The following is a 25,283-nucleotide window of genomic DNA, read 5'->3' as shown; positions in this document are numbered from 1 at the left end:
ATACTTAATTCCTTATAACATTTCTACTAAAGCCATATAACTTCATTCCAACATTTTTCTAACATTCATTAATTTTACAGTATTTCTGTAAATAGTCTTTAAACTTTTTCCAGTCTTCTTCCACCGACTCTTCTCCCTGGTCTCGGATTCTGCCAGTCATTTCCGCCAGTTCCATATAGTCCATCACCTTCTTAGTGTTGGCTATTTGCAGATTAGTTGCGCTGCAGAGAGCTTACTGGGGAGACCACACATGACAAGGAACACAAAATAACTTTAGCTAGGTTTTAATAACACAAACAAAAACTCCTTTTACATTAATTATAATATATCAATAAGCATGACCCATCCACCAACCCAACCACCAGGGTACTGAGAGAGCTAGGTGCTGCTCTTTATATACTATACCCAATTGCTGACACAGCTTAATTAACACAACTTAACAGCACCTGCTATACTGCTTCACAGCTGTAAAACTAGGTCATGTTATTTGCTCTGGCCCTTAAAGAAATACACATCTTGTGGAACAATAATGAACCTTCAAATTTAAAGAGACCATTCAACACTTAGACATGCCAAAGAGACCTTTGGCATGTTTCTAATTTTGTTTGACATGTTTTTATTGAATGTATGCATGTACGTATTGTTACAGAAGTTGGGCGCCACCCGCAGTGGGTTCCAGGCGCTCACCCAGGGTTTGTGCTGCTTTGGAGAATTGAAGACGTGGTGGAGATGTCGAAGCTTTAAGAAATATGATTTATTCACATATTCACACCTTCAGTCTATGTGGAGGAAGTCCAGATCTTACAGGAGGCATCCCCAAACTCCACCTTCCAGCTGTTTTGGGACTACAGTTCCCATCATCCCTGACCACTGGTCCTGTTAGCTAGGGATAATGGGAGTTGTAGTCCCAAAACAGCTGGAGGGCTGAGTTTGGGGATGCCTGTCTTACAGCATGGTCATTTCAAGAGGGGCTGGTCCCCCACAGCCATGGAGTCAAAGGCATCTCTCCCAGCCAGCCTGCCCAAGATGGATCCCAGTCTTTGTTCTCCCCCTTCCTCTTCCCAGCACACCTTGCTCTAAAAACTCTCTTTTCTTGTCACCTCAAACACACACCCCATCACCATGGCAACCTCTGTCTGCCTAGGCCCAGTATTCCTCTCAGATGGGCCATCAACACTTTTTGTCACATTAATACCTCTAACCTAGGTGAGGCCCTAGCTTGGAACAGAAGCTTAGCTTGTGTTTTTCCACTTGACTGCAATTTTCCCTTCAGTACTCCAAATATTCAAAATCCTGCCATTTATAATTTCTAGGGTTTAGTCCCTAACAGTATTTATTTGCCCATTTAAGGTATTTCTACCTCACCTTTGAGCTGAAAAAGCTGGGGTGTGGCAAATATCAGTACTAAGATGGTCCCTGGCAACAGGCTTATAATCTAAAAAGACATGACAGATGAGGAAAAAAAAGAAATGGCAGTGAAAAGTAATCTCAAGCACCAAGTTCTTATAATACAGTTGTATGTACCCTGCCTTGGGCTAAGCAATTGATGTAAACAAACAAGCAAACGATACGAATATGATTCTCTGGAAAACGAAAGGCTGGGCTGAACCCCCCCCCCCCCAATTCTGTGGAACGGTGTGTGTGTGTGTGTGTGTGTTTTTCCTTCCAGAAAGGAAAGAGGCTTTATGTTCCAAAAACTAGAGTTACAAGGGATTTGTATTTTTCTTTATCTTAGGAGCAGCCACAGGGTGGCACTATTGATCTGTGGAAAATCTTTCCATCTGTTCCGATATTCAGATTCCAAAACATTAAGCACTTGCGGATGAAGCCATCTGCAATGTTTAAACCGCCACATTAAAAAGGGGATTCTCGTCATGATATGTGAAAACCATTTTGGCACCCAAATAACGCTATAATAACCAATCCATTTTCTCTTCTACAAGAGCTGTATCTCTGTCAGGGAACGAATAGACATCTCTAACAGAAAATTCTCAGCACCTTTGCTACACTACAGCTCCCAGGATTCTTTGGGGCAAACCATGATAATCTAACTAGTATAGAGCAGGTATTTTTGTAGTGTAGATCTGTTCTTCAGACTAGGCTCCTTAATTACTTTGTTTTGTCCTTATCTCTTTTTGGTGGGGGGTAGAGAAGTATACAACATGTTAGTTTTCCAGTGATTCTATACTGTTCTCAATGCCTTGCCAACACTCAATAACTGCTTTTATTTACAGAGTGCTGGTAAGCTCCTGTGGAGATAATCTAGTGCCTTGCCTTATGCAAAGCTATAAGAAATCGAATCAGGAACCTAAAAATTCATTAAAAGTAAACTTTTTGGGTGAAACCCTCTAAGTAAGAGCTGCTTCATAATGTTTAAAAATCAGCAGGTATGGAAGACGGCCAGGAAAGATAAGCTTTAACTGCATTCTAAAAGGCAGGCTAAAATGGTGCAGAGATTGTTCCTGAATGGTCTGCGGCCATCAACTTCCAGCGTCACCTTGAATGTCCCGGCTGCAGATGCAACACTATACAGTGGTGCCCCGCAAGACAAATGCCTCGCAAGACGGAAAACCCGCTAGACCAAAGGGTTCTCCGTTTTGAAGGTGCTTCGCAAAATGAATTTCCTATGGGCTTGCTTCGCAAGAAGAAAATGTCTTGCGAGTTCCTGCGGTTTTTCCCCCTTCCCCTCCCTTTTCCCCAAGCCGCTAAGCCGCTTATCAGCTGATCCGCTAAGCCGCTTAACAGCTGATCCGCTAAGCCGCTTAACAGCTGATCCGCTAAGCCGCTTATCAGCTGATCCGCTAAGCCCGCCAAGCCGCTAATAGCGCTAATCCACTAAGCCGCTAATGGGCTCGCTTCGCAAGACGAAAAAACCGCAAGACGAAGAGACTCGTGGAACGGATTCTTTTCGTTTTGCGAGGCACCACTGTATCCCTTTCTGCAAAACTTTGGATTGCAGTCTAAAGGGATGAATGACCAAGGCCAGCTCTGATCATTAATGTCCTAGTCCCTGCCAGATTACTGTTACATGCTGTCGGAGGGGCTGCCTTTGGTAACCTCAAAATCTGCTCTGCAAGGTTAGGTGAGCTGGAGGCCCTGTGGATTTCTGTTGCACAAGCAACTGCGCATCCCAAGTTAAGCACTATTTGAGTCCTCTAAATAGCGGCGAGAGTTGAGCAAGGGGCTGCTTGCCTCCATTGAGACCAACACAACTTAAAAGTAACTAACGTGGAGAAAATAATGTAAATGGATTTCTGGTGCTTAAATGTACAGAGAAGAGTTATCTGCATCTGTATAATATGCATGCTGCCATTTCCGCTCACTTTTTGATTAATGGGCTTTTCAAAGGTTCTGCTGTGAAAAAGCTGATAATGGAAGCAGAAAGTATTTTCCTAGGGGAGAGAGAGTGAAAGAAATTTCGACTCAGCTCCAAACTGCTTGCTTATCTAGCATGCTACTGTTGTAATAGCCTTGCATAAGGAGCACAGGAAGCTGGCGTCATGCAAGCCGGTGTAAATTAAGCCAGATTAAAGATAGGGACGCGGGTGGCACTGTGGGTTAAAACCACAGAGCCTAGGACTTGCTGATCAGAAGGTCGGCGGTTCAAATCCCCGCGACGGGGTGAGCTGTTGCTCAGTCCCTGCTCCTGCCCACCTAGCAGTTCAAAAGCATGTCAAAGTGCAAGTAGATAAATAGGTACCACTCCGGCAGGGAGGTAAACGGCATTTCCGTGTTTGCCAGAAGCGGCTTAGTCATGATGGCCACATGACCCGGAAGCTGTATGCCGGCTCCCTCGGCCAATAAAGCGAGTTGAGCGCCGCAACCCCAGAGTCGGCCACGACCGGACCTAATGGTCAAGGGTCCCGTTACCTTAAAGATAAACCAGAGCCAAATTCCGATCAGCAGTGAGGCTACAGCTGGATGAGCCAGCCTAAGCATGGCAGAGAGAAAGCCAGCCTTCAATATTGTGTTTGAGTTACACCACCTTTTTTGCTGGCTTAATTTATACCAGGTTGCCAGGTCATGTGACTCAGATGAACCAGGCTTAGGATCCAGCCTAATTCCCCCCAGCCATGCTCTCGCCCCCGCTGCAACCCCCCCCCCACCCCTTTCAATGCTTACACTGGCTGAAGATTGAAGATCTTCTGGGCTCAGTTCAGCCAGCTAGGTCCTGGCTGAGCCAGGATGAGAGAGATATACCAGCCAAGGATGAGGGAGTTTCATCAGTATAACCCAGGTGGATCCTAACCCATCCATCTTGCCAGATAGGATTGTTCCATAAGTCCCTCTTCGGTGCAATTGAAGCATTTTACTTCCTATGGCTACTGCTGCTTTTATTTTTTCCATTTCCATTTGCATCATGATCCCACCAGCATATTCCATCAGAGGTCTAGCTGAAGTATGTTCAGTCACAGCATGAGAACATTTCCAGGTTGTTGGTTTTTTGCATTCATTTATGGGAATAATTGCATTAAGATTATTTTCTGTGAGTGGCAGGGCATACAGAATATTATTTTTAGCTGTGAAGTGTGGCATGGTGGAAAGTTTCGGACTAGTGCTTATTATCCTGATAATATTCAGCTGAACTTAATTTTTTTTTTGTTCATAGGTGGAGCTTAAAGTGCTTTACTGTATAGATTTCAAGGGAGGCCTCCACAGGTGCCATGCAGAGATGTGGTTTTTTTATATATAAAAACAATGGGAGTAGAGTAGAGAAAGAGTTAAACTCAGGCTCAAGCTTCCCCATGGTTGCCGTTGGGAAGATGGGAATGCAGTAGTGAAAACCTATGCCTGTTGAATTGCCTGTTGTGCACTTGGAAATACTGCAGGACACCTGTCAAAAGGGAGGGGGGAAATAGCAGAGTCATGCCCTATTGCTTCTCAAAACTGCTCATGAATACCACCTTACCTGTAAGAATAATGTGCTGAGAGGTTCTGCAGTGATTTATAGAATTCATAGCTGCACGCTAAGGACTGATACTTGGAATGCCCTGGGTGGCATTTCCTTTTCTAAGTACCTGAGACATAGATACCTTTTGTGGGGTGTGTTTTTTTTAAGATGTACTTCTGAAATGTGGGCCTAGAGCAAACCAGAAACCGCACACCCCTCTCTCGGTGCCTTCAAAATACTCTTCACTTTCCCCCTAACATTTTTTAGCCGTCATTAACATTAATGTTATCATCCGTCCTCAGGGCTTATCCTACCCCGTCAGTTAACAGTTATCATCTATCCCTTGCCAGGGGAAATCAATTAAAAATAAGTTAAAACTAATTTTACAACTGCTGACGCAAAGCTGGATTGTCTGCTCCCTGAAATGAACACTCTAGAGAGGGAGCGAAGTTCAGATACGATTCATTCAGAAGGAAATTAGACATGAAGATTCTAGCAGCCAATTATTCTCTTCCCAGTCAAATCCCGGGCATGAATACTTGAAAGTTAAGTTCTGCTGTTTCACTGGGTCTTGCTCCCAGGTACATGTGCCTAGGATTCCTCCATTTCAGAGATCTAAAGCCTTTATTTAGTGCCCTGGATGGTGATAATATTTGACTTATTCCCCCACCCCACATAAGAAAAAAAGCGTTTGTTGCTTCTCTGTTTGAGGGGAGATAAGAAATTGTTGCTTTCAATTATGAACATAAGGAGTATGAGCTGCACAACAGCTTTTTTAATCTATTCATAACAGATAAAACATTAATTACGTTTATGTTGCTAATGAGATATTTAGCAGCACAGTTGCTGAAAAGATTTTTTTTCTGTCACTTCATCCCATTTTATAAATAGTACCCCATGCCTAGGTTTTTGTGACCCAGAAGTCTGTATCTAACCTGCAGGATAACAGATAAATATGTTTTTTTAAAAAAAACAAAACACTCCAAAGATAAATGTGTTAGCTTTTTATAAGTTTTATTTGAAATTAAAATAAAGCATTTATTATTCTTGGGAAGTTGCCCTCCCTCCCCCACTCTGTTGCCTCTATAAAAGAATGCAGTTCAGAATTTTGGCACTAGGGGGCAGGGCAGAGGGGCAGGCTGTGGTGCTGAGTCCCACCTGTGGGTCTCAGGCCACTCTTTGAGAAATACTGAAATAGCCCCTAATGGACATTCCTCGCTTTGAGGAAGCACATTTTTGGGATATCTTCCTTTGTTCAAATACTGCTTTCTCTGGAAATAAATATGGCAGAGAAATCTAGTCTTGTTCTCTGTGAAGTATAATTGTTTAAGTGCACACTGAAAAGGAGAACGATTGTTTATTGCTGAAAGGGTTTAACATTGGACAATTCCATTTTAGTATATACTAAGCTACAAGACAGCTCTCTCTGAGCTTTAGTTGGATTGACCATTAACTGTTGCTGTTCTCTGCTGGTTTACACATGAGTGTTTAACCTTAGATCATGTGATTAAGGTATTCAATTGCAAATCTCCATTTTGAAGGAAGTTGCCTGTTACTCTCTCTGTACGCCACAGATAACAAAAGAAAGAAGTTATGGGAGAAACAGAGATTTGATTTTTATGCTGATCATAATTACATTATATATATATATATATATATATATATATATATATATATATATGAAGAACCTATGCTTGGATATGCATATGCCTTATGGAATTATCCGGCTGTATCGTTGATTGTTTTGTACTTGTTTTTGAAGAGGTTCTAGCTAGTAAAACTTTGAATAATAATTATGGGCCTGGACCATTTTGCTTCCAAAAGGAGTCAGCTTTTATGCATCCAGTATTAATATTTGCAATACTCATCCTGTTTCCAAGAAAATCTATCACATTTGTAATGTAAAGATCTGCCAAAATTGTCAATATCCTTACTTTCAAACGGATGATGGCAGAACTTTTGGAGAACCTGTGGTCTTCTAGATGTTGCTGGACTCCATCTCCCACTATTCCTGACCATTGGCCATGCTCACTGGGGTTGATGGGAGTTGGAGTCAGGCAGCATCTGGAGAGGTACATGTTTCTGCTGCAAGTTCTAATCTTTTACAAAATTTCATGGTATTATATAGTTAATCAGATACATTAACAAGGCAAGATGGTAAGAACTTGGCCTTCCAAAGGAAAAGGTTGCTTCTGAAGTTGGCTTTTTAAATTCCCCTCTCTTTAAATGCAGTTGGTAGGATTGTAATTGCTGTTATTTTTTTAAAAAAGGAGAGAGATGTCTTTTTTTCCAGATAATGAGCTTGCTACTAATTTCCCAGTATGCTTAGCTTTGTAAGCTAAAACCAGAAATCTACAAGGCCTTGCTTAATAATGAGTATATGTCTTTTGGTAATTTCTCCAGTAAACTGATATTATGCCTCCATCTTCATTTCTCTTATTTAGTTTTATTTATTTTTGCCAGCTACCCCAATGCATTGGGAAGCATGGATTCATTTTAATTTAGTGTACTATTGCCTTGATAATTCTCTGGTGTATTTCTAAAGATTCCGGCTTTCCTGTTTGCTTCTCTGTCCACCTCATTCCACACATTTTACTTCAAACACTTTACCTAGACAACAAGAGAGCACAAAAGTTCTGTTGTAGAAGTACTGGACCCAAAATAAATTCTTTCTGAATACTTCCTAAAATTAGATTTTCACAGCAACTGTTTCCAACATTTTTCTTTTACATTTGTGAAATGAAATGACTGATTTTTACAGTGATTTTATTTTACTTTTCTTTGCTGCTCTGTAAAACATCTCTTGTTATATACTGCCATCATCATCTGTCAGGGACTGTGCTGAGGAGGGCTGCACTGAGGAGGAATGGTGGAAACCTCAGGATCCTGAATCTTCCCAGGAGCAGGAGGACAGTATAGATTTGGAACAGTGGTTTGCAGAGGGACATAGTTCAGAAGGCAGAAGCTGGGAAGTACTGGATGGGGAACAGCTAGGAGGAGAACTGGGAGAGAGTTAACAGACTTACTGTCACTTGAAAGCGTTCATCCACTCAGCTCAAGGTCAAGAAGAACAGATAAGGTGGCAGCACAGAAAGCACAGTGGTTGTGAGATCATGTTACAAGACTATGGAGGAAGTGGGTAGAACCCTTAATTGGGAGCACCTTCATTCCTAGAAATGGATTCTTTGTTCTCTTGCTGTGATCATTAAAATTTCTAACTGGTAAAAGACTCCTTTCTCTTTGTTCTGCTTATTTACTGCCAAAGGAGGGCGATGAGCCAATTCCCTGAAGCCTGACATCATCATATGATGATGATGCTAAATGGTGTAGCTAAATCCAGATTTTGAATGTTTTTATTACTGGCTGAACGTGTTTGTGTGGTTGCGACCCAAGAGGAAGTGTGGTCTAGAAATATGTTCCATCATAATCATGATTTGCATACATTATCATAGAATCGAGGAGGCTATCTAGTCCAGGAGCTGCCATTGTGGTTCCCAAAAGTGTCTCTGTGCCCTACTCTGGCACCTGTGAAGGTTCTCCAGAGGATTGAGCAGACGAGATCAATAATGGGTCAATAAGACAGTTTCTGCACGTGCTGTAGAAGAAAGTGAGAGACAGATGGGGCCTATCAACCTGGGAAGGTAGCCCATCTAGGAGGAGGAAAACTCTCATCCTCAATTTCTGCCTTGTGGGATATCTTCAGGAGAAGAAAAGGCTAAACCCTACACAAATCCAGAGTGGAATCCCTAAGGCAGTTGGATGGCACCTTATACCTCCCCTCTCAGCAACTCCTGCAGCCAAGCTGGTGCCAAATGTATTGTTCTGATTTCCTTTGGACCACACCAGTGAGGCCAAGAGGGGGTCTTCTCGCCTGGGCAGCCCTGGACCTCCATACACACTGCCCAGGAGAGTGCATGTCTAATTTGGAAGAAACTGACATACTGAATCAGGGCCGGATTTAGGTTTGATGAGGCCCTAAGCTACTGAAGGTAATTGAGCCCTTTATAAGTCCAGCTGTCCTTTCCCAACAGATTGTCGCTGTTTTTTTGTGATGAATATACAGTGCTACCTTGGGTTACAGATGCTTCAGGTTACAGAAAACAGCAGCAGGAGACTTTTTCAGGTGGTTCACAATTTAGCGGAACCACCTGTAACATCGGGGCCCAGTACGGGCCACATATTCTCCTTCAATGATTTTGCAAAGTTTTTTGCAGATAAAATCGCTCAGATTCGGGAAGAAGTAGATTCCACTGTGGGAGCAGGGCCGGGGCGGGAGAGTGCTAGAGTTCTGTCTAGTCAAGTTGAGTGGGATCAATTCCAATCTGTTACCTCCGAGGATGTGGACAGGCTGCTTGGACGAGTGTAACCAACCACCTGTCTCTTGGATCCTTGCCCATCCTGGCTTATAAAAGCTAGCCGGGAAGGACTGGGCGATGGGCTTCGTGGGGTGGTGAATGCTTCCCTCCGTGAGGGAGCCTTCCCAGACCCACTGAAAGAGATGGTTATTAAACCGCTTCTTAAAAAACCATCTTTAGATGCGGCCACAATGGCCAACTATCGCCCAGTCTCAAATCTTTCATTCTTGGGCAAGGTGATAGAGCGAGCGGTTGCCGAACAACTCCAGGCACGCCTGGAAGAAGCGGACCATTTGGATCCCTTCCAGTCGGGATTCAGGCCTCATCATGGGACTGAAACTGCCTTGGTCGCACTGGTTGATGATCTCCGGCGGGCTAGGGACAAAGGTGAGAGCTGTTTCCTAGTTCTGCTGGATCTCTCAGCGGCGTTTGATACCATCGACCATAACATCCTTCTGGACCGTCTTGAGGGGCTGGGAGCTGGGGGCACTGTCATACAGTGGTTCCGCTCCTTCCTCCTGGACCGTGTTCAGAAAGTGGTGGTGGGGGATGAGTGTTCAGACCCCTGGGCTCTCACTTGTGGGGTGCCTCAGGGTTCTGTCCTCTCCCCCATGCTTTTCAACATCTACATGCAGCCGCTGGGAGAGATCATCAGGAGGTTTGGGCTGGGTGTTCATCAGTATGCGGATGATACCCAGCTCTACCTCTCTTTTAAATCAGAACCAGTGAGGGCAGTGAAGGTCCTGTGTGAGTGTCTGGAGGCGGTTGGAGGATGGATGGCGGCTAACAGATTGAGGTTGAATCCTGACAAGACAGAAGTACTGTTTCTGGGGGACAGGAGGCGGGCAGGTGTGGAGGATTCCCTGGTCCTGAATGGGGTAACTGTGCCCCTGAAGGACCAGGTGCGCAGCCTGGGAGTCATTTTGGACTCACAGCTGTCCATGGAGGCACAGGTCAAATCTGTGTCCAGGGCAGCTGTTTACCAGCTCCATCTGGTACGTAGGCTGAGACCCTATCTGCCTGTGGACTGTCTCGCCAGAGTGGTGCATGCTCTGGTTATCTCCCGCTTGGACTACTGCAATGCACTCTACGTGGGGCTACCTTTGAAGGTGACTCGGAAACTACAACTAATCCAGAATGCGGCAGCTAGACTGGTGACTGGGAGCGGCCGCCAAGACCATATAACACCGGTCTTGAAAGACCTACATTGGCTCCCAGTATGTTTCCGAGCACAATTCAAAGTGTTGGTGCTGACCTTTAAAGTCCTAAACGGCCTCGGTCCAGTATACCTGAAGGAGCGTCTCCACCCCCATCATTCTGCCCGGACGCTGAGGTCCAGCGCCAAGGGCCTTCTGGCGGTTCCCTCATTGCGAGAAGCAAAGCTACAGGGAACCAGGCAGAGTGCCTTCTCGGTAGTGGCGCCCACCCTGTGGAACGCCCTTCCAGCAGATGTCAAAGCGATAAACAACTACCTGACATTCAGAAGACATCTTAAGGCAGCCCTGTTCAGGGAAGTTTTTAACGTGTGATATTTTATTGTATTTTTGGTTTTTATGGAAGCCGCCCAGAGTGGCTGGGGAGGCCCAGCCAGATGGGCGGGGTATAAATAATAAATTATTATTATTATTATAAATTATTACATACGCTTCAGGTTATAGACTCCGCTAACCCTGAAATAGCACCTCTGGTTAAGAACTTCGCTTCAGGATGAGAACAGAAATCGTGCAGCAGGGGCGTGGCAGCAGTGGGAGGCCCCATTAGCTAAAGTAGTACCTCAGATTAAGAACAGTTTCAGGTTAACAACGGATCTCCAGAACGAATTAAGTTCTTAACCCGAGGTACCACTGTATGCTATATGGTAATTTATGCATCTAATAGGTATCTGAAGCCATTTGCACATAACAAATAGGAGCCTATACAACATAAAACACTGTTGCTGTATCTAGGTTTTATTTTATTTGTTTTTAATCTTATATTTTGGAAATGTACATCGAGTTGGGGGGGGGCAAGAGAGTGGGGCCCTAAACTATGGCTTGTTTAGCTTATACATAAATCCGGCACTGTACTGAATAGAGCAGAAAGTTGGCTGAGAGGAGGTTTGTTCCCTGTGGTATGTACACACCTGTGTCTTTATTCTGTCCCACAACTGCTTATCAAAAGACTTTCCCCCTCAAGTCTTAAACTGAAAGCTGGAACATGTGAAACGTATTTTTCTGGTCAAAGTAGGATGGATTATCATCGGCAGCCATCCCTCTTCCAAATTGCTATTTTATTTTCTGAAGGGGGAAAAGAACTGCTGATAGCCTTAGCCTTCTATGTGAAAGAGAAACACCTTATTGAAATCTTTTGGCTTTTAGGGATAAGAAAGGTGACAATATCATCAGCAATAAATTCCCCTTTGAATATGTGTCATCCTGTGATCTTGTGGGAAATCACTTGACCTTATGGCTATTGGCCTTTTTATTTATCCTTGTACAGAAATCTCTTTTTAGTTGAGATCAAGGCTTCTTAAATGCTTTTTGTAAAAGCCACCGCTCATACATTCACTGCAGCACTTCCAAGAAGTTATCTTTGTTGTCGTCCCCCGTCCCCCCCGCCCGCCATTTGCAGCTCTCAGTTAAAAGTGTCTCAACTTGGATGAAAAAGCATTATATATCAATTTGGGCCTTTAAAATATGACCTTCTGTCTCTCTTCCCATCCCACTTGAAACAGGCATATCCAAGTGTGTTTGAATGCAGCACTTAAGGTTAAAAAATGCTGCTGGAAACATAAATGAGGGTCAGTTGAAAATTTGTACATTGTATTATAGTGCAACATTTCAGAGCTAAACATTTCGAAGCACCATTCACAGAATTAGACCACAACACCAGGCAAAGGGTTAAAACCCCTCACTGATCTATATAGGGTGCACCAGCAATTCATTAATTAAAAAAAAACCATTCTCACAATCCCTTTTTAAAAAAAAATAAGTTTTATTAGGCTTTCTAGAGAAAAATTCAAAGGTTAATATCAAATTTCTTTTCCCATTTTTATCTGAAGTAAGACTTTGATCTAAATTCCGTAAAAAAATCAACAACCATACAAAGGGAGGACAAAGGAGTAGAAAAAGCTAAAGAAAAAGAAAAAAGAGTAGAAAAGAGGTTAAAAGAGAAAGATAGAAAAATAAAATTAGGAAAATAAAGAACTTAAAATCCTTCCTTTGTCTATATCTAAATGATAATCGCTTTGTCCAATCCAATATAACACCCAACAAAGCCACTTTCTGCAAACAAACATCTTCAATCATCTAATCCAAATATCATTATTCCTTTTTTCTTTTTCATGCAAAAACTCCACGAGAGGTTTCCAATCTTTAACAAACGTTAACAATGACTTTTCTCTAATTGAATGTGTCAATTTTGCCACCTCTGCTAAGTTATTCGTTTTAACAGCCGTTCTTCCTTTGTTGCTAATAATGAGCCCTCCCATCTTTGTGCATATAAAAGCCTCACAGCCGTAATCATATATTGTAACAAAGTTCCATAGTCCTTTTCTAACTGTATATCCATAATCCTCAGCAGGAAGAGTTCTGGCTTCAGTTGAAAATTCCATCCTCACTGACCTTGGCTCTCCAGATTAACGTGCATTTGACCATATGTGTAATACTCTGAATTGCCCCATTCCTTCAGTATGTTTGATGTTGCCGTTCCCTGAATTTGCAACTCCTCACCTAAGACAAGGGTCGGAAACCTGTGACCTTTCAGATGTTATTAGATTACAACAGGGGTCAGTAACATTTTTCAGCTGTGAGCCGGTCCACCGTCCCTCAGACCATGTGGGGGTTCGGACTATATTTTTTTGGGGGGATAAACGAATTCCTATTCCCCAGAAATAACCCAGAGATGCATTTCAAATGAAAGCACACATTCTACTCATGTAAAAAAACCAGGCAGGCCCCACAAATAACCCAGAGATGCATTTTAAATAAAAGGACACATTCTACTCATGTAAAAACATGCTGATTCCTGGACCGTCCATGGGCCAGATTGAGAAGGCGATTGGGCCGAATCCGGCCATTGGGCCTTAGGTTGCCTACCCCTTGATTACAACTCCTATCATCTTTGGTGGTTGGCTTTGCTGGCTGGGGGGCTGATGGGATTTGAAATTTAGCAGCATTAGGGCAGCCATGGTGGCTTAAATTGTCTTTTTCTCCTCAATCTCCGTGGAGAAACAACGAGCTGCCAGAGAGGGACAGAGCACAGAAGGTTCAATCTCCACCATCACTATTTTATATATATACAGTGGTACCTCGGGTTACATACGCTTCAGGTTACAGACTCGACTAACCCAGAAATAGTATCTCGGGTTAAGAACTTTGCTTCAAGATTAGAACAGAAATCGTGCTCTGGCGGTGCGGCGGCAGCAGGAGGCCCCATTAGCTAAAGTGGTGCTTCAGGTTAAGAACAGTTTCAGGTTAAGAACGGACCTCCAGAATGAATTAAGTACTTAACCCGAGGTACCACTGTGTGTGTGTGTGTGTGTGTGTGTGTGTGTGTGTGTAGGTAGCTATTTCATCTTGCAAATCTTCAGATAAGCCTGCTAATGATGATAATGGCTTGCAGTTGTCTTACAAATATCATATCAATTTGTTCCAGATCCCTGCCATCTCTAGACAGGGCTGGGACAGTCTCCCTTTAGAAAATCCTGGACAGCTACTGCCACTCTGTGTAGACAGTACAGTGGTTCCTCGTTTTACAGACGCTTCAGGTTACAGACGCTTCAGGTTACAGACTCCACTAACCCAGAAATAGTACCTTGGGTTAAGAACTTCGCTTCAAGATGAGAACAGAAATCGCGCAGTGGTAGCGGGAGGCCCCATTAGCTAAAGTGGTACCTCAGGTTAAGAACAGTTTCAGGTTAAGAACGGACCTCCAGAACGAATTAAGTTCTTAACCCGAGGTACCACTGTACTGAGCTAAAGGAACCAGTGGTCTGGTTCAGAATAATCCCCACAGTTCCTAAACAATCTTTTTTCTCCCAGTCATTTTGCTTTCTAATTGCAGGGAGTGGTTCAATTCCAGACTTCTTTCGAATTATGAAGCGGCAGTTTACAGAGGAAGAGTGGAGAGCAATCAAGTCCATGAACAGTGAATGGCTTCAGTTGGATATGTTTCATAGGCACTGGGTATCTGACTATTTTTATTTTTAACCGTTCATCCGTAGTCCAGTCAACCCAGCCCCTCTTCAAATATTTGAGTGGCTTCGTTTTGAATAACTTTAATTGAGTCGTTTATATATTTGTTTTGAAAGCCTACAAAGAGGAATCGGAGGAGGGTTTTGTTTGGCCTGCGTTTTGTAAAACAATTGTGTTTAAATGTATCAAATGTACAAAATGCCATAATGTTAATATATAACATAGAATGCACAATACAAATCTTAAATACTATAATGCACTACAATCATATTTCATACATCATTTCAATATTTGCTGCTATCATTAACAATCAGTCTTTATGTACCATCTCCTAATATATATTTAATTAGTGGGATGACATATTTTTCACTACTTCCAACACATCCATGGATTCCATTTTTCTTTCAGATTTCACACACCTCCTAATTTTAAATTACCGATCTCAACTTTAAAAAATGTACCAAAGTGCATCGAAAGTAGTATTTTAGGATGAAATACACTTAGAAATGTGTCCACCAAGTTAAAATACTATTTTGTGATAAAATATGTATTTTCATATGTATTTCTTTAAAAAAAATTTTTTTAATTAACTTTATTAAATTTCTTCATCAACTACATAAGTTTCATAGAATATTTTTCACAATAATGGTCATAATACATGCATATCATAAATGAAGACACAAACATTATTCATACAAATACCCACTTATTAAACTGTCAGCAAATATTAAATATTTTATAATTTGTTAATCTGCTCTTTTGAAATTCTCATTATTACTTTAAATATTAAATAAGAGAATATGAATTCCCTCCATCTTCCATTATTCCTCCTTTCTTACATATTGCTCTGCTAATTTCCAGTCTTCCCGTTTTCCTCTGTATCCCTCCACTTCTTCAATGTGATTGTTCATGTAATAATTGACATTTCTTCTCCTCTTTTTCTAATTACTTCTTTTCCAAACCCAGCTTACATTTTTCTTCAACATTTTAGCATTCACAATCCTTGTCAGGGCTGAATTATACAGTACCTTGAGTCCAGATTTATTTGCAATTCTGAGGGGGGGAGATTCACATAGTTTGGGAGACATAATAGAAACTATTCAGTTATTATCTCCTTATTTTTTTCATTTATAACTATTAGCACCGTCCTCCAATATTGCTTCACCCTTGCACACTCGCACCATGAATGGATACAGTCTCTCTTAATGTTATTACAGAACCACCATTTCTTCCTGTAGACAGGAATAATTCTTCAATTATTTGCTTTGTACAACATTGAAGCATTCCCCTCTCATCTCTTCCCTGCCAAACAATTGATGGGCAGCTGGATTCCCCAATCCTGTTACAAGTCACCTTGCACTTTCTCGTCCCAAGAAAAGGCCCATGTCTTGAGGTTTCTGGCTGGGGTTCCATTCCGATGTCATATAACCCCTGTTTTACTTATTACTTCTTCTTCTTATTTATTTATTTATTTATTTATTTATTGGGTTTATATACCGCCATCCATCATAAAATCTCAGGGCGGTTCACAGAATAAAATACAGGATGAAAACAAGCAAATAAGTAGAACATGACAACAAAACCATAACACACTCACCCCTTCCCACTGACACATTTAAAAGGCAGTAGAATATTAATTAGGTTTGGTTGAGGAAGAACGTTTTCACCTGGTTTCACTTTGAGTTACTTGTAGGAAGAATAAACAGATAATCAATGAATTGAATGATCAGCTAAAACCTTCAGGTTTCATGACCAGTTCTTATTAATGCAGTGGGCATTTTGACAACTCGGGTATCTGCAAGAAGGCTTCTGTGTTGTCCCATGCTTACTCCTGCCAATTGTACTCGCAAGATATAACCATGGAAATTCTTTATACATAACAGGCAGAAGAAAAAGACCTGGGATTTGGCCCTGGTTTAATCGTATATAGGTGTGGAAGAATTTTAAATGTAAGTGGGGGACACACAATATAGAGTCTTGTGGTTCCTATTAGGCGGAGATTCAGGAAGCCACTCTGCATATAGTGATTGGAACCATACATGGGTTGACCACCTGCATTTTGATTTTTTCTTTTAGGCGCTAAAAGAGAGCTTTATAAAAGCCATTGGTGTCGGGATAGGTTTTGACCTTCAGAGGATTGAGTTTAATGTATCCCCACTGCAACTGGAAGTGGGGAAAACGTATAACGAGACAGTTATGCTCTTAGATGGCGAAGAAGAGAAGGAATGGAGTTTTGAGGTGAGGCTGCAACCTACAAACTTCTCCCTAAAGTTATACTATATACTGTCTTGAAATACCATAAGATGTTGGTGTAACGCTTAAATTGCCTACTCGTGAGCCCCTGCTTTCTTGGGATCCCTATTTGTGAGGATGCGGGGGTAGGAGAAGAAAAGGAGCTTGCCTAGTCAGTGTTAGAATTCCTGCTCCGTGACTGCAGTCATGAGATTGTTGTCTATCGCATGACTGTTTTGTTTTGACTCCACAGAGTGGGAAGTGATGAAGACAGGATGTTTGTGTTACTGTGTTCCGTGAAGTGGGACTATTGTCCTTTGTTCTTTTTCTCTTTGCTGTCTGATGCTAGAGAGAGAGGGAGCCATGTTGCAGTGCTCCGTGTGTGTTTATATGTAAATAAAGTAGATTAGCCAAAATGCTGTGTTACTGAGGTCTATCACGCAAACTGCGCAGACTCTGCAGATCCCTAAGTGTGCGGATGTCTGTTGGCATTGGTCGCTGTGATGTATGGGCTGAAGAAAGCTTATGAAGCTCTCGAACGATTGACCAAGAGGTAGAGAACATGCCAGTTGGGCATGTGTCTCTGCCAGAGTCCTACTCGAGTGTAGGCTGAACTCCTGACAGTCGGTTGCATGGACAGTGTTTCTGGGTCTCCCTCGAAAATCCATTGGCCCGCGGGAGACCATCGTTTGTGCCTGATTGATTTTAAGGGCAGAGGGCAGACTCGAGGCAGAACTTCCTCCCTCAGGGAGATTTTTTTGTGCATTTTTTGGTGCCACCCTCTCCACCCACCAAAACCTCCCCTCCCCCCCCCCCCCGCTTGGTATTTGTGCTGTGTCTCAAGGAGCAATCAAAACAACATTCACGTTTTGCCTTTAATGGCCAAATTTGCCCATGGCTTTCAGGAGCGATTGTGCTGTTGCTTTGTTGAACTCTCATAAAGAAATTTGCTGGTGTTTGCAGAGAAGAAGGAAAAAACCCGCTTTGTCCTCTAGCAATGCCGCACAACCTTATAATGCACCCAGTTGGAGCACCCGTAAAGCTTTTAATGTCTGCAGTCTGGGGAGACCTCATGCCAATAGTGGCAGTAACTAACATTTAGACTCCTGTGTTTGCTTTTCGAAATGGGAAATGATGTTAATATTAAGTCACTGAGAAATAACCTCTTAACTTCACTTTAGGGAACTCAGTTTCTGCTTTGATAATGTATAAAGGGGGGGGGATGGGATCAAGTATAGTAGGTAAAAAAGAGACTTCTTTTTTTACCACCCACAGCGAACAGAGTAGAAATTGTCAAAGCACTGGTCTTCAAGCTGATGAGTTAGGACCTCCCAGTAGGTCATGCGCTGACAACTAATGGCTCCATTGCTGTTTTCTTTGTTTTCGGTTTCCTTTAAAATAGGGAGAAAGACAATCCAAATGATGGGGTGGAAGAGGGTTAAAGGGTAACCAAAGGGTAGGCTACTCTTCTGTGGTTGTGTAGAAGACAATGCATTAACAGCTGTGACTTTTTTCAGCACCGCTTGACAGATTTGCAGCTACCAAAAACCTCATTTCTGTGGACAGAGGGGCCTGGTGGAGTGGATTTTGCCCCTAGACAGGAGTTTCCACACCCCTTCCTTAATATTACTTGCTGCAAATATGCTCTAGAGCAGATCCACCTTTGCAATATTGCACACGTGGAACAGGAAGTGTTACATAAGAAGGTTGACAGGCCAACAGGTTAATTTACCTAGGCTGTCACATCACCGGACTTCCTGAAACATGGAGCAACAATGGGGAAATGTAGGCAGTTTTTCCTGTCCGTACTATCTAATCTTTTACTCTCTTTACATTTGCTTGCTATTGGTGTTGGTAGTTATTCGGTACATTTTCCCCCATTTTGCCATCTAGGAAACACGGCTAGATGATTGTCACCATGTTGCAGTTGCTCTGGGGAAACCAGGAGCGTTTGGAGAGAAGCCTGCTGCGGTAAGATGTTCGGGTAATTTTCAGTATCAAGCAGAATTGTTAGTAGTTTTGTGATATTTTGTCTTCTGCCTTGAGATGGCTCTATGCTAAATAGCTGTTGAATTTTTAAATACACAATAGCACTCTTGACTGGAATACAATTCCAAGCAGCTGTTAATAAAAACCTAGAGTAGAAAATACCGTCCACCTGTATTCAGATCCTAGAATAAAGTAGAATACTTGGGATATGATATTGGAGATCATCTAGCCCAATCTGCTGCTCAGTCCAACAGTTCCTGGACCTGCTCCGCTCTGCCACCAGAAAACTCCATGGTGGGGCTCTCTGCTGGCTGCTGCTAGTAAAGAACTTGCTGGCAACATTTCCTCCCCCCTTCATTTTGGTGGGTGGAAGGGGGAGCTTCACAATAATATGAGAGCCTTATGGACCAGACCAGTGGGTTCAGTCCTTGGCTTGATCACACAGTAAGCGTAGTTGATTAAAAAGGATGATTTTACTGTCAAAACAACAGATAGCTCCGGAGAGCTTAACACAGCCTCCGCCATCATCAATCAAGATGACCCTTCTGAAGATCTCTTCCGGTTACAGAAGATATTGAACTTTCTCACTTTGCTTGCTTTGTTTACGGTCTAACAGCCCTCCCCTTAGCTGGCTCTTAGGAGGGATTGGATCAGCTCCAATCTGTTCCCATTCTGACAAACTGCTTCCTTGACAAACTGCTCTTGATGTGGCCAAAGTATTGGAGCCTCAGCTTCAGGATCTGTCCTTCCAGTGAGCACTCAGGGCTGATTTCCTTCAGAATGGATCGGTTTGATCTTCTTGCAGTCCATGGGACTCTCAAGAGTCTCCTCCAGCACCATAATTCAAAAGCATCAATTCTTCAGCGATCAGCCTTCTTGATGGTCCAGCTCTCACTTCCATACATCACTACTGGGGAAACCATAGCTTTAACTATACGGACCTTTGGCACTTTGGAGTTGGCACTAGCCGATGCTCATTCTGCCTGGCAGTTAACTCTCTCTGTTCCTGGCTGATTTCTTCAATTGTCTGCAAACCATCACTGGGAGCTGGCTCATTCATGACATGGCCCTTCTAACCCAGCATCCTGTTCTCCCCGATCAGATATCGATTTTTAAGTCTCCTTTTTCTGTTGTTTTTTATGTGTTTACTATTAACAGCACAATGCAAACACCCTTCACATCAGGCTGGGGCAAGTGGGGTTGGTTGGGAGGAGGTGTCCCTCTGCCCAGACCTGCTGGGTTACGCCACCTCCTGCTAGACATCTGTAGAGTGACACCAGCATCACTTCACCGCAAGAAGTGGTGAGCTCCCATTCCTCGGTCCCTGCTCCTGCCAACCTAGCAGTTTGAAAACACGTCAAAGTGCAAGTAGATAAATAGGTACCACTCTGGCGGGAAGGTAAACGGTGTTTCCATGCGCTGCTCTGGTTCGCCAGAAGTGGCTTAGTCATGCTGGCCACATGACCCGGAAGCTGTACATCGGCTCCCTCGGCCAGTAAAGCGAGATGAGCGCTGCAACCCCAGAGTCATCCGCGACTAGACCTAATGGTCAGGGGTCCCTTTACCTTTCCCTTTACCATAAAAATATTATACTAAGTTTCAGAAGAATTTGGTTAGAAACCTAGAAAAGGTGAGATCCAACATGGCCCGAGTGGGCGTCTGCTTACGTAATGGGGTGCTTCTTTCCTCTTCTACCTCCGTGTGCCTCCAAAATATGCTCCAGAGGGCTGGGGAAGCACCCAAAGCAGATTTTGGTGGTGCATGGGGGACTGGAACAAGGAAGAGAGAAACCAGAAGTCCTGTTATGTAAAACAGATTTCTGTTGCACAAGCAAGTGGGCATCATTGGATTTCGGCCAATGTGAAAATATTAAAGCGGTTAAAGAACCGGGGGGGGGGGGGGAGCAAAAGCAGAATCAATCAACAATTATTTCAAATCAAATCAACTGAAGCAATTAATGTATAAATATCTGCTTTTCACAAAATCTATTAAAGGGAGCCATGAATCACAAATGTTTCCATATGCTTTCTCCCTCACACAACTGAATGTTCTCAGTTATTTTGGGCATTTCTTGATGTGATCACACAACAGCATGGATTCCGTTTTCTTCTCTCTCACTGAATCAGCATGCATATGCATTGGTGCATACATTATTATTATTATTATTATTATTATTATTATTATTATACTATTATTTAAATAATTAATATACTGCCTTTCATCCGAAGAAGAAATACCACAACTGAATAAAAGCCAATAGCAAAATAACAAGAATAAACCCAGTTACAAAAATAAGACTACATTAAAACATCCATAATTAAAATATATAAAACTAAATCTGTTAAAACAGACATAGTAAATGCTTGTCTAAACTGGTGTGTCTTCAAGAGCTGGCGGAATGCCAATATTGATGGAGCTTCCCATACTTCAGCATATAAAATGGAGTGATGGACAGTTGTGTACCGAAAAGTACAGAAAACTGCACGTGGCAGTTTCAGGCAGGCAAGAATGTGGGGCAAAGCAGACTGACGAAATGATAATGGACCAAAATGGGGAAAGTCTGATCCCCTTCACCCTGGTCCTTCAGATTCCAGAACCTTGGGGTTGTGCTCAAATGTGAACATACTGGGTTGCCTTTCAAAATTAGAATTGGATCTATCTTTGCCTCTCCCATCTGTAAAATAGGTGTGTGTGTGTGTGTGTGTGTGTGTTTTAATGTTACAAACAGAGAAAAATAATTACAACCTTGTTCTTCAATCATGGAAATACTGATCTGCATTTCTGTGAATTGAATTCCCCTCCCTTCTTCTCAGGTGCTTTCTTCTGCTGCGACCCAGACTACATTTACAACACTGACTTTTGATGATTTAGTTGCCTCTGCTGTGCCTCTTGCACCTGAAGACCCTGCCTGCTGGGATAGCTTTTGTGCTAAGCAGGAATCGCCAACACGCCAGGGTTCCAATCCAAGATAAGAGAGGCTGCGTTTGCAAGGAGAGAAGCTGAAAGCACTCACAAAGGCCACACACTGTTCTCCTTTCCAGTAGTTAATTTGTATGTTTCGTGGTCTGGGTGGTGGAAATGCTAAAATTGCCTTGTGTTCTAGTTTTTTGGCTGTTCCGTATCAAATGATTACATTTATCATTGACCTTTTCCAAGCAGACTGGATTCAGAAGAGGAAAAACTGTTGGGTTTTCTGTTCTCTGGCTGAGTTCATATTATTATCAGCTGCTGAATCTTTGTATTTCATTTCTGCAAATATAATCGAGAGAGGGAAAGAAAGGAATGATGTTGGCCGACTTTAAAAATATTACATCAATCCTGATTTAAATGTAGTATTTTCCTATAGTGGAAGAGTTGGTGTATTTCTGTCTTTCCTCAAGTACCTTGTGTAATGTTTATCAGGAGGACTTCACGTGTGTGGCTCTTTATGCAATAACCTGATTAATGCAGTAGCTCCACTACACCACCATTTGAAGACACAAATCATACAAACAGAACAATTATCCATTCAGCAGCACCTAAGAAGCCCCTGTGTAGTCATGGTAAGGACAAGGGCGCATGGCCACTCTCCCACCAAAGGGAGGGGCACACTTGTCCAGTAAAACGTGAACCAGGTCTTTATTGTTTATTTTCCTGATAAGCCATTTGCCATTTCTGATTCCTAAAGTACTTGCAGTGAGTAAGTCTGCAAAGTTAAAATGTGCATATGTAGAGTATTTGGCAAGAGATGCCTTGGGTCAATGGAATAAAGTGGTGCTAGTGTGGAGAGAGCAGCCATGAAATTAAAAGACGCCTGCTTCTTGGGAGAAAATCAATGACAAACCTAGACAGCATCTTAAAAAGAAGAAACATCACCTTGCCAACAAAGGAGACTCTTGAGAGTTCCATGGACTGCAAGAAGATCAAACCTATCCATTCTTAAGGAAATGAGCCCTGAGTGCTCACTGGATCGTGAAGCTGAGGCTCCAGTACTTTGGCCACCTCATGAGAAGAGAAGACTCCCTGGAAAAGACCCTGATGTTGGGAAAGATGGAGGGCAGAAGGAGAAGGGGACGACAGAGGACGAGATGGTTAGATAGTGTTCTTGAAGCTACCAGCATGAGTTTGACAAAACTGTGGGAGGCAGCGGAAGACAGAAGTGCCTGGTGTGCTCTGGTCCATGGGGTCACAAAGAGCCGGACACGACTAAATGACTAAACAACAACAACAAAGTGTGGAGACCCTACAATTTTAAAAGGGAAGGAAACGACCACCTAAGTGATGGGTGGATGATCCAAAACTAACAGAAGGGTTTTATGTGGAACACTACTAAACCTTAGGTTACGTAAATACAGTCCTGGTAACGACACACACAATGTAACAGGCTGTTTTTGACTATGTAACTTCTATTTCAAACAAAATTCAGCATATAATATCTCACAAAGTGTAATTCCATAGATCAACACATCACATGCAAACATATCAAGAAAATTAAAGTCCAATGGATGGTCAGGAGATAAAGTCCATTTGGTTCCTAAACTGGCATATTGGCAATAACCACAATATGTTATTCTTATCTTATGATGTTCCACGTATTGCTGTTTTGAGGATTCTAATGTTCATTGTATGTAAATATTGGATCAGATGGAAAACTTGAAGGTATGGCACGGCAAGGATTCCTGGATAATACCTTGTTTTGCCCAACCGGGCTTTGTCAACCGTGCATACTCTAAATTAAACAAACATGATATAACATAATCCTTATGCAAACTAAGTAACATAACATACCAATTAAACAAGTTAACATACCATATTATTTTATGACGGAAACATGGAACAGAATAAATTCAGTTAATCCAATCACTGTCCAAAGTTCCTTTTTAGACAGAGAAGTAGTATAGATTCTAATACAGGTGGCTACAATTTCTGTAAATGTTAATGAAAGAGACCATATTTTCATGTTTAAAGAAATTAATGCTGTAACTTTAAGAATTAACACATAATGACTTGTGGATGTGAGATGCTGTAGAAGATTTTCTTGCATCTTCAGTTGCTACATGGCCGCTACCAAACCGACGATGAGAAAACAAGCGGGGAAAAGATAGTAAACCTTCATTCTTAGTGCATGGCAATGGTAAAAATGTTACTGATCACCAAGAAAATAAGGGGTCTCTAGTGGCACTAAGAAGCTGAAATAAACACAAGGAGATAACAATGGTGGTGATACATAAACTTTGAATGGAATAGGCAGGTTCTGCTCAAAGTTCGGATATATGAATAGCAAGAGTTGTCTGCATTGGAACCCCTGACAGATGCTGGGTTAATAAAAAAAATAGTTCTGCAATGCAGTACTTGAGCAGAAAGTGCAGCCTCACATGCTTATAATGGACTGTATTTTTCCTGGTGCATTTTAACAATGATCAACATTTGTTCAAAGGTTTCGCCTCAGTGAACTGAAAATAGCACTCTCAAGGTAGCTATCCATAATGTATAGAATGCATTCTTTAATCATACGGTGTAAATATGAAAGCAAGGGGAGAAAATGTTCTCCAGTAACATTTGGTTCCCTGGAGTTGTTTTGTTTCAAGGTTGTAGGCAGTGCTGCTCTTGTCTGGGCTGGAAGTGGCACCGTGGAAGTCTCCAGTTCTGGCAAGGCCAAGCCTGAGTTGGGCGGAAGTGCATGCAGCAAGCAGCAGTAGCTGGTGCAGTAGAGGTGCACTCCTAAACACTGGCATCAAAGTAGTTTATCTGGTCAAGGCTAAGTGGACACACTGGCAGAGCCAATCCAGCACTCCCACTGGTTCATCCACATAGCTGGATCTTTCCCGATCCAGGTAAGTTACAGTCAAACTAGCGACATTCCACCGCATCAACTGCTACTGGCAGTTAGAGCAAATACTAAGCAGGAAGAGTCTGACCAGGTCCTATACCTGACACCTCCAATTAAAAGGATCAGATACATGATGTGGATGTTGGGATGCATCCTGGGAGACGGGGGCAATTGGCAGGTCCCCAGCTGGCTCCAGCCCACCGGCCGGCAGCTAGGCGAACTCTGGTTCTCAGAACATCATCAAAACTGCGACTCAAGCCTCAGAAACCTTTAGAGACTGAGCCCGCAAGCCCGCAAAGATAACAACTCTTTGCAACAAGAGTGGACAGAGGCATATGTAAGCATATTTACAAGCATTTTATTGAGCATCAGGACAAAGGAAAAACATGTCTGCTCCCCTCCATGTCCAAACAAAAGCATAAGAGAAAACTATACACAACAGAAGTTCCCAGCAGGCTGTGCTGGAAGTAAACAGACATGTGACACAACAATCCACACATTTGTTTTAAGGTGGAACGGACCATCATAATCCTAACATCCTCCCCCTTTCCGTGTAACCTGTTTTACCTGTGGTTCAACCCAATTGCAACCGCTGTACATAAACCTTAAGTTGTTCTCTGTCAACAACCTTAGACAACAGATCTGCAGGAATTTCATTTCCTGGCATATAGGACACTAGAAGTTCCCAGTAGGCTGTGCGGGAAGTAAACAGACGTGACATACAACAATCCACACATCCGTTTTAAGGTGGAACGGAACATCATAATCCTAAGAGTGGAAAGCCCCTTCAGAGCCACAAAGTAGACCAGCCTTCTCCAACCCGCTGCCCTTTA

At 42.5% G+C, this 25,283-nt stretch overlaps 1 protein-coding gene across 1 annotated transcript in view; it reads left to right on the top strand.

The window, feature by feature from the left end:
- The window catches only part of AASDHPPT (aminoadipate-semialdehyde dehydrogenase-phosphopantetheinyl transferase), a 28,160-nt gene extending 4,680 nt beyond the window's left edge, over positions 1-23,480 (top strand). The window contains exons 3-6 of the mRNA XM_083737313.1: positions 14,290-14,411; positions 16,497-16,658; positions 18,546-18,623; positions 21,455-23,480. Of these exons, the coding sequence (XP_083593439.1) occupies positions 14,290-14,411; positions 16,497-16,658; positions 18,546-18,623; positions 21,455-21,613 (521 nt within the window). The 3' untranslated portion in view covers positions 21,614-23,480. The remainder of the gene's footprint in view (positions 1-14,289; positions 14,412-16,496; positions 16,659-18,545; positions 18,624-21,454) is intronic.
- Positions 23,481-25,283: the final 1,803 nt, after the last annotated feature.

This window comes from Podarcis gaigeae (assembly GCF_964106915.1).
Source record: "Podarcis gaigeae genome assembly, chromosome: 4".
Lineage (NCBI taxonomy): Eukaryota > Metazoa > Chordata > Lepidosauria > Squamata > Lacertidae > Podarcis > Podarcis gaigeae.
Note: the sequence above shows the minus strand (reverse complement) of the source record. Positions and strands in the feature narration are given on the sequence as shown.